Below are 14,367 nucleotides of genomic sequence, written 5' to 3'. Positions count from 1 at the left end.
ACCTCAAACATGCAGGGATGTGTCAGCTGCGCCAATCGCTGATTCTGCTTCAAACTGCTCCAAAAGAACACCAAATGGATTTTTCTGTGCCATAATTGGACGAACTTGCTCCAAAAGTGCAATTTTGTATTTAATGTTGCAGTTCCTTAGGTATAATTGGCAGTTTTTGAAAAATATCATCAAGTTAATGCATTTGGAGCTTGTTTTTACGATTTTTTGACTTGGTCCCAATTTTTTGAGCATTTCAAAATCCGATTTCATCCGCTTTTAAAAAAAATGATCGTTTTAATTTTTTATGTGATTATGTTCCTTTGATATGAAAAATTTTGATATTTTCGAAAATATTATGATATTTTCAAACCCTGGCTATAAGCAAAACAAAGCCAAACAATCCAAAATAGCTTGCAAAGTTGAGGTTTTTTTACTATTGATTTTCCAGGGGTCTGGCCAGAGGATATTTGGGTCCGTTAACGGACCCTTCACAAAAATCCGATTAACCAAAACGGACCTTTCACAAAATCCCGATCAAACAAAACGGACCTTTCACAAAATCCCGATCAAACAAAACGGACCCTTCACAAAATTCTGATAAACAAGATCGGATCTGTCACAAATTGTTTATTGAAAGAGCAAATCTGAAAGCAAAATAACGCATATTTCTGTGTATTAAACCGATAATTTTTGGAACCTTTTTTTAAGTCAAATTAGAGGGATTAGCTTATACAAAATCGGCTAATTTTGAAAAAAAAAAAAAAAAAAGGCACTCTTGCGATGCTTCTGCAAGTGATAAATAATTGCTACTGCCAAATAAATATAATGGTTGTTTGTTTTATCACAGCTAATTAGCAGCGGTGTTGTTGTAAACTTTTCTGAAAAGGCATTGGTAAGCACTTTTCTCCGCTCATGATTTAATAAACAATAATAATATATATCTGCGAAATGAACTTAGAACTGGAAAGGGATACTAAGGGTGAGGAAAAAATATGATCGCTTCAGATAGGGTTACCAACTTCAAAACTTTCACCACTTAGCGTCTGGCTTTGAACCTTTATAATGACTTGATTAGAAAATATTCTCATCATTTTGTCGACTTGTCAAGTCAATATTTGCGTATTTGTATTTGCGTTTTTACGGTGCAGTGCGAAGGGATGTTTAATTGTTATTTTGGGGAGAAAATTATATGGGTTTTGATTTTTCGATGCTAACAAGGATGATTAACTTTAAATAAACTCTTTTAATTACCATTTTTTTTTCTTTAGATGTCCACATTTTGAAAAATGCAATCTTTTAACATCCGATATGAGAATCATATTTTGTTCTTTTTTCAAGCTAACTTCGCTTTATTAGGATTCAAATAAATGAAAAGTCTCTTTGTTTCAGTTAGAACTCTCATTTCAAGTTTTTAAAGCAAAATTCCATTTTCTGTTATGAGTCAAAAATTAAAATGCTGAATAGATGGTTTATTTTATTTTTTTTTTTTTGGGGGGGGGGGGGGGGTCAACTGTGTTCACAGATATCAATGATATGTTATCATAGGACTCTAAAATGCAATTTTAAAATAATTTTATCAAAAATATTTCTTTTACAAGCCGTTTTTATACTTTTGATGACACACTTTGAGAATTGCGATCTCTCTGCATCCGCTATGGTAATCCGATTTTTCGAATTTTTGATGATTATTACGCTTTGCTAAGAGGTAAACAATTGAAATACAGTTAGCTCTCTGTTTAACGACTTTCAAGGGATGACAAAAAATCGTCCTTAAGTAGAAAATGTCTTTAAATAGAATGCTTTTAACACTACAGTGGTCCATCTGGGACCGTGAAAAAGCCGTCGTTAAATAGAGATCATCGTTAAATAGAGCGTCGTTAAACAGAGAGCCAACTGTATCTTTTTATTTTTGTTAAAATCACGGAATTTATAAGTTTTAAACGAAATTCTGTGCTTTTTAAGAGTGTCTTGGGTCAAAAAGTTGAATGCTGAACCCTATTCTGAATTTTGTTTTATTTATTTATATTTTTGTTACAATTATTTTAAATACTGTATAGAAATATATCTAGTATAATTTAACATAATTCAGAATGGTAGATAAATATTGATACTTGAAAGAACGATGCCCCCCCCCCCCCCCCCCCCGCGCCAAATATCAGAAAAAAAATCCAGAATGCTTTTCTTGTCATAGTAAGGGAAAACACTCAACTTGAAGTTTAATTGATGCAGTTTGTGCCATCTCTAAATTCTAAAATTTCGTTTTAACAAAAAAATTTTTTTTTTGCGAAATTCTTTGATTTTTCACAAAAATAATTCATTTTTCACAAAATTATTTGATTTTTCACAAAAAACGGACCCTGTGAAAAATCCTGGACAGACCCCTGTTTTCTTTAAAGATCTTTTTTGCGTAGTACTATTACTTTATTTTGTCTTAAACTGATTGTTATGGTCTATCTGTCATGTTACATTTCTGAAAAATCAAAAATTCATTATTCCAGGGGAACTTTAGATTTCTCCAACTTCTCACAACTAGAAACATTTTGGCAGTCCTGTGGGTCTTTTGAGTTATTGAGAGTTAACTGTGTATATACTTATGTAATCATGATTTAATTGAAGTTCTTAAAAGCATTCTATTTTACATATAATGCATTGGAACATTTACAAAATATAAGCTAATATTTGATATGCATTTGTTACTGCTTTAGTATTTCAGAAAAATTGTTTTTTTTTTTCAATGGAATTTATTATTAGTTTTAACTTTCATATCGCATATTTTATTGTTCAGGAGAATGAATTTTGCAAATGAAATACAACATTCTTTCGGAAAAGATGGTTTGAATTATGTTATTTTTATATGAATATTTATGTATATCTGTGCTAGTTATGTAACATGTTAATAATTGTTATGCTGTATCAGCAACAATATTACCTTGCTCCATTAAAAAGTTTCAATATTGTGTTCTGGTGTAGTGACATAAATAATTTTTTGTTGTGATTTGAACAAATTAAGCAAAAAAGAATTCATTTAATTATGGAAACTAATCCTTCTATTTATTTATTAAGGTCAACCTTTTCAAAGTTGGATAAAATATTATAATCTGAATTAATGTCAATCAAAAGAAAAATAAAGCTTAGGCTTCATTTTCTAAAAACATAGTTTTAAAACTTATTTGAATTTGTCCTTTCAGTATTAACCCTTTAAGTATGTCATCGAAAGAAGCGGGGCCGCTTCCCGCTACCAGGCTTTTAAAGAAAGCAAAGACAATTCACACAGAGCGTGTGGATACAAATCGTGATTCCATGTGGAAAATAGCATTATATCTCCCCTATGAGACATTAGAAAATTTTACTGCCCATGCAATAAAATTATTCTGTTTTGTATATAATGATAAAATAACTCCACATATGGAGCTGACATAGCTGTTATGCACATAGTATAGCAGCATAGTAATGCAATGCATATGCTTTTTAAATGCAATAGCACATGCATTGCATTTAAAAAGCTTTAAACTTTAAGAGAAAATATGCATTAAACTATTTTAATCATCAGCCAGTTAATGTTCTTTAAATTTGTTTAAAAAATTCAAAATATCTTATTCACAAGAGTGTATTCATTTTTTGTGCACTTAATTCTAAAATATTTGAAATATTAAATTTAGTGGTTAAATTCTATTTTTTGAATGCTTTTTTATCAGTAGTGTTTAATTGATAAAACAAAAAGTTAACACTTTCACCAATGAGTGAAGCATATAATGCATTTCAGGGGGAGGGGGAGGGGAATAGTGCTGTCTAGAATTTTAAAAATATTGTCATTAATAATGAAGCTACATGTAATTGTCCTATAGCTGAAAGTAAGGCAGAATTACAATGAAAAACCAAGCTGTTTGCTGTCTGCTGGTAATTGTTATTATTTTTTTACTGTAATATATTTTTATTTCTGCACTCAATGACTTCAGAGTGAAAGAGATTGATTGTTAAAATTTGTATTTAAGTTTTTCTACTCTTAAATATATTGAACTTCTTTATAAAGTAGTATTCAAAAGTGCTTCGTATCACTAATGCGTAAATATTTTGCAGAAAAAAGGCTTAAAGTTCCAAGTACTCTTTCAAGGGAAAACTCGTTTCCTGTGTTCAGATACATGTTTTAAGAATTTCAAGACAAAACAGAAAAAGCCAGCTGAGCCAGTGAAACCCACAGAACTTAAATGTGCTCACTGTGAAAAAGTCATTGAAGATAATCTGGGTTATTATCCTGTTATTGGGGAAATAAGGCCCCTCTGCTCTGAGGAATGCATTAAAAAATATCATGATGTAAGTGTCTTTTAAAACAGTTTATGGATAATTAGACTGAGGGTAAAGAATGAAGTTTTTGCATCCTTCACTTTTTGTGTGATATAGTGTATGTTTTTACGTGTTTATTAATGAATAAAAAAAGCATAAATGTTGTTCATTCCATCATGACAAACGTAACATTCAGAGACTGTTTTGTTGCATAACATGAGTTTTAATCGTCTATTAATCATTGACTTGTGATTTTGCAGAATTTTGTAAAAGAATAAAACTTCTGTGTAACATTCATGCAATTAAACACGGTATAAATCACATAAATTGGTTTTTGAAACTAAATTACTATAGTGTGACGCACATAACATTTTTGCAACCTAGAATATTTACATGAAATTCAACTCTCAATTTCTCTAAAGTTTAGGTAGTGGAGCTTGCTTAGTAGAATGTCGGTTAAAAGAATATACTGCTTAATATAATACATTTTCAATATACCAAACCAATATAATGTGTTTTTTTTATTCTAGTCAATGGAATAGGCTGCTTATTAGAATATTTTTTCATGGCAAAATGGCTATTAGTGAATTCCAGGAAAAAGGGGACTTGAATTTTAGAAATTTATATTCTGCCACTTGCTATATACCATTCTCTTCAGAAATAAATGAATTTCTTGAATCTTGACCAGTTTTTTCCCACATAGTTTGCTAACTTTCAGAACATCAAGGGTAAAATTAAGTTTTCTCTTTGTGGTTTTACAGAGCAAGTAATCTCTTTTTTGTTACATACTGTAATTTCAATACACTTGTTATCAGAATATAATATTTAGGTTAACTTTTATGTTTTGAATGTCTGTTTAAACTTTTTTAAAAGTAATTTAAAATTTCTTTTTTTTAATCATAAAAGAGGTCCATTTCTAAGATGACAGTTTGATGTCCTTCCATTACCAAAATGCTACATCTCAGTTTATTCACCAAAAACCATGCTAGAAAAAGAAACTAATGGTTTTTTTTTAAGCAAAAAAGAATTATGTCCCTTGTCAATGAGGCATAATTATAATTTTAGTACATGTTTAATTTATATGGTTTTTAATGGTAAAGGAAGGATAAAAAATGCGGTCACGGAAGCATTTATTGATAAGCTGATACAGGAAGATAAGCTGATCAAAGGAGATACAGCTGAATCAAAAATACCAAATCATAAGAATATGCCAAAGGGTTCATAACATTTGGACAAGTTTTGTTAGTTGAATGGAAAGGAAAGAAATTAACAACGAGCAATGTTGGACAGGTACTTCATATAGAAGATGAAGGAGTAGAAATATCTTGTTTGAAAATACATAATAATGTGGGAATTATCTTTGTATTCCTCGACAAAGGAGATAAATATTCTATAGATTCTGATAAAATTGAGTATTTCATGAATTCAGAATTGTAACAGATGGCTCAGGTATTAAATGTCATTGTTTCAGATTGCTGTATTAGTTGAATAAATGTTTGTAAGTTGAAATTTACTAAGTTAAATTGTTTTTGACTTCTTGTCCTTCCGTTACCCTTAACAAATACATAATTTATATGCTTAAAATATTTTTTAGAACTGGAGGTGAAATTGTAATGATTGAACACTCATGTATGTCCTCTGATTTTTATAGAATTTTCCTTTTTATTAGTTTGGCTGAACTTTTGGAAAGAACACGATTGCAGGAAAATCATGTCGCAAAAATGACCTTTCGTTACTTCTTTTTAAAATTCATGTAAAAAAATAGTTACTGGCAAAACAATTCCTGGCTTTGACTTTTTTAGAAACTTACTGTGATGTGTATAAAAGTCTACGCATGAGTTTTTGAAAAATAAATTTCGATATACTCACAGACAGAAATACATCAATTTTTTGTTCAAACTGTCCTTCTGTTACCGCTGGAATTCACCTATTCTATTAAGCTGGTTCGACTGTAGATACCATTGTAAAAACAATGCAGTGCATTATTTTCATTCTTAAACTTTATTTTTTATGCAGAATATTACTCATTTTTCTTATAACAAACTAATATTCATTCAAAATATGATGCGTGAGGAACATAATAGGGTTTCCAATCCTGCGCCAATTCCAGTCCCACAGGATTGACTTTTTTTTTGTAAAAATAGCAAAAGCTTTGCTTTTTTTTAGAAAGACTGTTTTTGCAACTTGAATTGGTAGCTTTTTGAATTCCGTACATCAATTGGTGAACACTACGAAGTCGAGTACCTAGTAGCAATTTGTTTGGTACCTAAAAAGTCCAATGCGTCTTAACAAAACATTGTTTGTATGGAATGAGAAAGGATTTTCGCTCGAAAAATAATGCACTTGATGAAAACACGTGTTGTAGTTCCACTGCAGTTGTTTTTTCTGAGATTTAACAACTGTGGACGTTTTCCAAAATATCCCCCTTAACTTCATCACTTTCTAAAAGATTTTTTTATTCTTATGCTTGGTTTTTGCTCAAGAACTGCTGTATCCAGTTTAACTGTCATTGAAAATACCCTTGTTTCTTCATAATTGTTGGCCATTGCATCATGCATTTGTTTCATTACCACAAAGGGTGAGTGCTGCTTGTTTTCACCAAGTCGCAGTTTAATTGAAAGTTTTTGGATAACTTCGCTAATTTTACCTCTCACTTGAAAGAGACATTCAAAAACTTGAGCAGCTTAACCTGTCATGCAAGTCATCTTGTGTTTCATCCAAGCTTCTCTCGCCTCTTCTAGAGTTGCGTAGAATATGTTTTAAAAATGTTAGGTTTTACATTGCTCTCTTTGGAGAAAAAGTGTGTGCACTTTTTGTAAGTTAAAGATTTTGACTTCATTCCTTAAGCTCACAGAAGTGTCCGAACATTGCATTCAGGCTACCCAAGTAGGTTTTGCAGTCTGGAATACTTTCCCTATTTTTTCTAAAGCTTAATGTTCTGGCTTTTAAATTTTAGTGATGGTTTTCAAAATTGTTTTTAAATTATATGCATATTCTCAACTGCTGAACATATGAAAATGGACACATCGACTGAGAATATCAATTCATTCTCAGAAGGAAAAAAGCCCTATTTTTATTGTGTTTTTAAAGTGTAAATCCACCGTTCATCATATGAGACAAAGTTTTTCTTGCTGTTCCTGCAGATATATGAGGAAGGTGATTCAACCTTCAGATAATGCTTGTGAAAATAGTCGTTTTATGAGCGGCAAAAGTTGGAAAATGTTTGCATGGAAAAATTTGCAGGATTGGAAATCCCTTGAGACTTTGCTCTCAATCTCGTGGGATTAATCCCGCTAAATATCATGCGGGATCCCGCAGGATTTTGGGATTGGAACCCCTAAGAATGTAGCTCTGAAGATGGATCATTTTAGAAATAGACTCATTTAGTTTTTTTGACCTTTGAGTGCCTAAATTTTTAACAAGTAAGCACTAACAATCAAGAAAAGATTAAAGTTCAATAACAATTCCAAAGCACAAGTATTGATTGTATCATAAGTGAAGATGTTAAAAGTAGGATATTATTGAAAAAAAAAAGTTTTTAATGTAAAGTTGGTTTTAGAATTCAATTCAGTGCAGAAGAAAACATCAATAAGAAGTAGGCTGTAGAGGGCTTTAAAAAGAATTCTGGTTTTCATTCTCTTGTCATCGGTTATTTTTTGATTTAGTGATGCAGGGCTTCTTACTAAGATCCATCAAAACAAATATAAATTGGGCATTGCAGTTTTTGAAAAGATTTAATCTCAAAAAATTAAAATAAGATTAGAAAGGTTTCTCCAATAACAAAACAATCTGACATAGAACAAAGTGTGGTATTATTAACAAAAATTAATAACAAAAATGCTTTCTTATAAACTAACTTGAATAAGAAAAATTAATACCTTAATTTTTCTTTGAAAATGAAATGTAATTCTTATATAATATTTCTGAAGCAAATGCAAAACTCTAAACAAACATTAAAGTTAAATGAAGCAACAATGGATTTATTGAAACTCAATACACAACTTTTAAAAATATTCAACTGAAGTTTTCACAGAAAATGAATTAATACAAATCAGTTCATTATGCATTTGCTTTTTCTCACTTTTTTTTTTTTTTTTAATTTTTGTTTGCTGGTAAAATTTTTTATTTTTATGTAATGATTTTTTAAAAATTTAAGTTCAAAATTGTAGAAAATTGTTTTCAATAAATTTTTGGTTTCTTTTTAGGTTTATGCTGCCCCTAAGAAATGTTCTCAGTGTAAAAAAGTTCTAGATGACGCTCAAAATTTTGATATTTTGACATGGGAGACAATGCTGTTTTGCAATGAAGATTGCTTAGGAAAATACCAATCATTTTTAGGAAGTCATTGTACTTGCTGTCAGACTCCAGTTCAACAAGCATCCCTTGGCAAATATTGTGTATGCTTTGGTGCTGATATACGTCAATTTTGTTCAGGCAGCTGTTTAGAAGAATTTAAAAAAGGTCTCAAGGTGAGTATTTCAACCATCAAAACTTAGTATTTTAGTAAGTTACATTTTGGCAGAATTGAAAATGCTTTTGAATTAAATATTTTTAGTAAGATCATTTTTGAGAATGAATTATTTTCTTGAATAATGAAAACGAATTTGGCTTTGAAAGTAAATTGTTTCTTTGATCACAGGGTGCCTCTAAAGAAATTTTTTTCTAAAATGATCGTTTTGTTCTAATATTTAAGTTTATCTTTAGAGAATATTTTTTATCTTAAATGTTAAGATTATATTTTATGAATAGAGTGATTCATTTGTTTTCAAAAAACACAACAAAAGTTTTTTTTTTTTTTTTTTTTTGTAGCATTACAGAGCAATCAAAACATTATGCACTTAATTGTAAAAGTTTTGAACGCTATATATTTTACTTACAAGTGTATGCAGTGCAGCTCGTGCCTTGAAAAAGTGAGGGGGCCAGATCATAGGTGCACCCCCCCCCACCCCCATCAGGTTTTGAAAACAAAAAAGATTTTTTTAAAAAATATTCTTTTAATATTTAATTTCCTCAAAATAGTTATTTGTGTTAAATTAATAAAGTTAAATCCTTTTTAAACAAGGGACAAGCTACAAAATACTTAAACTACTAAGTAAATCACGAAATATAGGGTCTGGTGGGGGAAAGTGGTCAATGGGGTAAAGTGGTCATAAATCAAATAAATGGCTATACCTTAGAAATAAATGTTCGAATGAATGTGAAAATTTTATTTTAGAGTAGTGCAGTTAGAAACTACATTTTGAATACAAAATTTTAATACTGGCAAAATTTTATTTGGTGAAAAAAAAATATTTTGTGTGATTATGAATTTTTTTAAAATATAAACACCTTTTTTAATTTCCTTGGGAAATTTTGTTTGTTAGAATTATGAACAGATTGACTTTGCAGGAAGCTTCCTACATGTCTCAAGAACTCATACTCATTAGCAGTTAGCTGAATCTATTTTGAATAATTTTTTAGAACAATTTTAGTAAGATGGGGTAAAGTGGTCATAATATTAGGCTTAACGAATATTGTTCTTTTAAAATCACTTAATCTTTAAGTATAAGGCAGATATAAATTAAATATTAATTTCACTTAATATGTATTGTTTTTACAGTAAACAAGGTTAAATATATGAGTATATGCGCATGCATACGCATATACTTGTGTAGGCACGTATATATATGTGTTCACATAAATGCACCAATAAACAAGTATTTGGGTATCTCGGAGTATTTTTTATCTATACAGATATACATTCGACTATACACGTATATACCCGCTTATACTCGTACATATACGAACACTTATATACTCAGGTAGACACGACGTATATACGCGTACGTGCTCGAGCTGACACTTACATACTAGCATATGATATACATGTATGCAGGGTGAGTTTAAACTCTTGGGCAAATTTTTAAAAGGTGTTAGAGAGGAGGATAAGAAGTAAGAATCATAAGAAACATATGGCTACATACTCAACGCTGACGCGCTACATGCACGCAAAGCGAGAAACTAATGAATGCAAAACAGGTCACAAATTTATTACAAAAAAGACAATTTTACACAACGACTTAAGAAAGTTTTAAAGTGATTGATGAAACTTGCGGCCGGCATCTGTAATACATGCGTCGCAATCACTCTGTTGCAATTACGAGACTCTTGAAAAACTTTCATCAGTTGCTGCGCCTTTGTTGTGATGCGTATATTAGAGCTACTACAGGCCTTACTTTTTAACAACTGTCTAAATATTTCTTAAGAACTAAAATGTCAGGTAAAATCATCTTTGTGTAACAAATTTGTGACCTGTTTTCATTCCTTAGATTTCTGACTTTGTGTGCATGTAGCGCGTCAATGACCATCAGTTCCTTATGATTCTTTGCTTCTTATCCTACCCTTTCACACCACTTAGATTTTTCCCAAGATCTTGGATTCACTATGTAAGCATACATGTATATTAGCGGATATACTCGTAGATATATGTGGATACATGTACTGGTGTTTACACGTAAATGTACATATATACGTCTAACAAGTATAGAATCGTGTTTACACGTAAGCATACGTATATACTCTTGCTTCCACATATATATACATGAGTAGACACGTACCAAACACGCACTGGATATATCCACGAATTAACTCGTGTATACCCGTATATGTACGTAAGTACACTACTGGTCGTTAAAATTGCTACACCAAGAAGGAATAGTCTGAATGAAACAAAATTTTGCACACGTGATGGCAACATTGACACTAGAAAACGATTACAAAATGAAAGCAAAATGATCATTTATTACTGGAAAAATCTCACATGAATGGAGGTTTAAGTACCCTGTTGCGCCACCTCTAGCTGGAATGTAAGAACCGATACGGTCGAGCATTGAGGTACAGCAGTTTCATACGATGTCTTACTTCTTCTCGTACCACAGTTGCTGTAAACGCGCCACTAATTTGATCAAACTTACAGGCTGTCCAATTTACCATCTCAAGCGATCCCAGATATGCTCAATTTCTGACAAGTCACAAATCGCAGACCAGAGCATCACGCAGACCAGAGAAAGTGATAATGCGGAAGAGGAAATCCCTTTACACCCTTGCTGTGTTTGACCGAGCATTGTCATCTTAAAAAATGGTTCCTGGGAGCCCCGTCGTGAGTGCTAACACGTATGAGTTTGATCGAATGAGTGGCACGTTTACAGCAACTGTGGTACGAGATGACGCAGGATATCGTAGGAGACTGTTATGTCTCAATGCCCGATTGTTTCGCTTCAAGTACATCGCACATTCACGCTAGAGGTGGCTTAACAGGGTACTTAAACCTCCATTTATTCGAGATTTTTCCAACCATAAATGATCAATTTGCTTTAATTTTGTAATCACTTTCTAATGTCAATTTTATTATCACGTGTGTAAAATTTAACTTCATTCTGGCAATTTTTTCTTGGTGTAGCAATTTTAATGGCCAGTAGTGTATCTATGTACACTTATATATGCGTATATACGTCGACTATACACGTATATACTCAGAAACTTAGGTATGTACGTATATACTCGAGATACATGTGCAAACACGCAAATGATGTTCGTTTTGCGCGTATATACTCGCATATACACGTGACTAGTATATACTCGTGTAGACACGTATACACTCCTGTAGGCAATCACATATACATGCTTATATGCTCGTGTATACACGAATATACTTGAGTAGGCACATGCATGCATGTATCTGATGTATACATGTATTTATTCATATATGAACATGTTTACTCTTGTTTACACGACACGTATATACTCGTGCATACCCGCATATACTCGTACATATACTTGTAACTATAAAAATAACCGAAATATACAAATAGGGTTATTTGTAACAGTTTTGCAGCTGTTTTTAACTATGACCACTTTACCCCATGCTATGACCACTTTGCCCCACCCCATGGGGTAAAGTGGTCATAAATACAAAGGGAAATGAAAATGTTATAAAACTACTTAAACCAATATTTTTTTCCTGAAATTCAATGTATGTGTTCTTTAATAATGCAATGTAAAATAATAACAAAAAAAAGTTGAAGTACTTAAAGAATTTATTGTATTTGTTATCCACCTAAGTTGAAAACCTACGATTTCATGACCACTTTACCCCACCAGACCCTATTAATTTCATGTTTGTGTCCATGATCATAGCCAGGGTGGTGCACTTTCACCACTTAACTTTGAAAATTAAAATTTAAAAATCAGATTGGGAAAAGCTACAAAATACATCACGAAAATTATTAATCTCACGTTTATATCCAGTATGCTTTCCGGCGCTGCAGTACGTCTCCCCCTGCAGACCGATAAGGGGCTGCAGGGGAGGCTTTTCATAATAAATAAATTTTAAAAAGCAATATTAATCTATTATTTTTAATAGCTATATTATGTTTAATCTTTTAATCACTATTATTTTGAATGAGTAAGATTAATTTCATTTTAAGTAAGACCAATTTGCAAAAGTGCAAAAATATTGTTATCAGAGAAATATGTAAAAATTATAAATTAAAACCCTTTAACAAAGATAAAAATATATCTCAGGATTTGCTTTAAAATAAATAAGGTAAAAATAGATCAACTAAATTTTTAAAAAGGAAAAATAAATAAATAAAGAAACTAGGTAGTAAAAGAAATTCTGAGCGATGATTCTCATGCGAATGCACCTTTCTGCATATTATTCCATAGGCCAGATACAGAATTTTTCTGCTGACAAAGAAAAAAAAAATCAAACTCTTTATTTTCTTCAAATTATTGATAACTTCTCACCTTTTCTTTAAAACTACATGAGCAGTAATTCAAAACAAGTAATAATTTCTGTGTAACAATGAGAAAACATTTTTCGAATTAAAAAAATATTTTGACAATATATGCACTCATGTACATACAACACACAGCAGTGGCGCAACTAGAAAATAGTTTTTAGGGTGGGAAGGGGCACAATAGGGAAAAAATTTCATCAATTTGATTTGATTTGCTCATCATATCTCTCAATGTTGAAACTTTTAGTAGTTTTAAAAACGCAATTTTAGACTGTCTTTAGTGATGTTAGGGAAAAGAAAAGTACACTGGGACTCCGCAGAAATTTGCAGAAATCGAAGCCTTGAAACGCGGTTTTAGACCACATTTATTGACGTTATGCTAAGGGATGCAGCTTCAGGACTATCCCCAATCTTTTTTTTTTATTTTTTGAAAAATAAATAGAAATCAATTCCTCTTCCCCCCTACAATTTTTCGAAATTGCAGTTCCAAAAACGCAATTGTAGACAAACTTTCAAGATTTTTACGAAAAGGGTTACTGACGCTCTCCCCTGGAATTCTTTTCAAAATTGAAGTCCTAAAAACTTAAGCACAAGATTCTATGGTAATAGGAGGAGGAGAGACTATTCCACTTAAATTTTTCAAAAATCGCTGTTTAGAAAACCTATGTTTTGATGATATTAAAGGAAGGCGGTTTGGGGGCCCTTGCCCGAATTTTTTCTGAAAATGAAGGCTTAAAAACGCGATAGTAGGACCATAATTGGTAACGTTTGAGACAGCAATCTTTTTAAACTGAAGCTCCAAAAACTCGGTTTTTAGCGATTTTGGAACGTAATTTTAAGCAATGTTGTAAGGTATTCGGAGACTTTCCCTGGAAATGTTGCGAAATGGAAAATCTGGAAATATAAGTTGAGATGTTTTGTAATGTCTTTGGCGGGAAGGGGGGGGGGATTTGAGGAGACTTTTACTTTCAGACAAACTTAAAAAAATGAGAGAAAGAAATAATACGGGGCGGGGAGGGGGGTCAACTAACTGTAACTATTAAAAATTTTAAATTCAAATTTTAATTTCTCTCTTGAAGGAAAAGTTGAGAATATTAGGAGGAATCATTTCATTTCAGGGGGGAAATGCAACAAAATAATATCAAAGAAATATATTTCCTGCCCCCCTCCCTGTTTTCTCTCCCACACATACATTCTTTTTTTTTAAATTTCAAGCACGCACGCGCCAAAAAAAGAGGAAAATAAATACAAAGTTATGAATTATTGTCTGAAAAGCCCCTCCCACGAGCTGCCACTTAGCATATGATTTTTCCTC

The 14,367-nt window shown here is 31.7% G+C and overlaps 1 protein-coding gene across 1 annotated transcript in view; it reads left to right on the top strand.

Annotated features, from left to right (window-relative positions):
- The window catches only part of LOC129216349 (zinc finger MYM-type protein 4-like), a 76,435-nt gene that overhangs the window by 1,562 nt on the left and 60,506 nt on the right, over positions 1-14,367 (top strand). The window contains exons 2-3 of the mRNA XM_054850563.1: positions 4,069-4,302; positions 8,478-8,741. Coding sequence (XP_054706538.1) covers positions 4,069-4,302; positions 8,478-8,741 — 498 coding nt within the window. The remainder of the gene's footprint in view (positions 1-4,068; positions 4,303-8,477; positions 8,742-14,367) is intronic.

Source organism: Uloborus diversus, chromosome 2 (genome assembly GCF_026930045.1).
Source record: "Uloborus diversus isolate 005 chromosome 2, Udiv.v.3.1, whole genome shotgun sequence".
NCBI lineage: Eukaryota > Metazoa > Arthropoda > Arachnida > Araneae > Uloboridae > Uloborus > Uloborus diversus.
The sequence above is the reverse complement of the archived record's forward strand: the minus strand, read 5'-3'. Positions and strand labels throughout refer to the sequence as shown.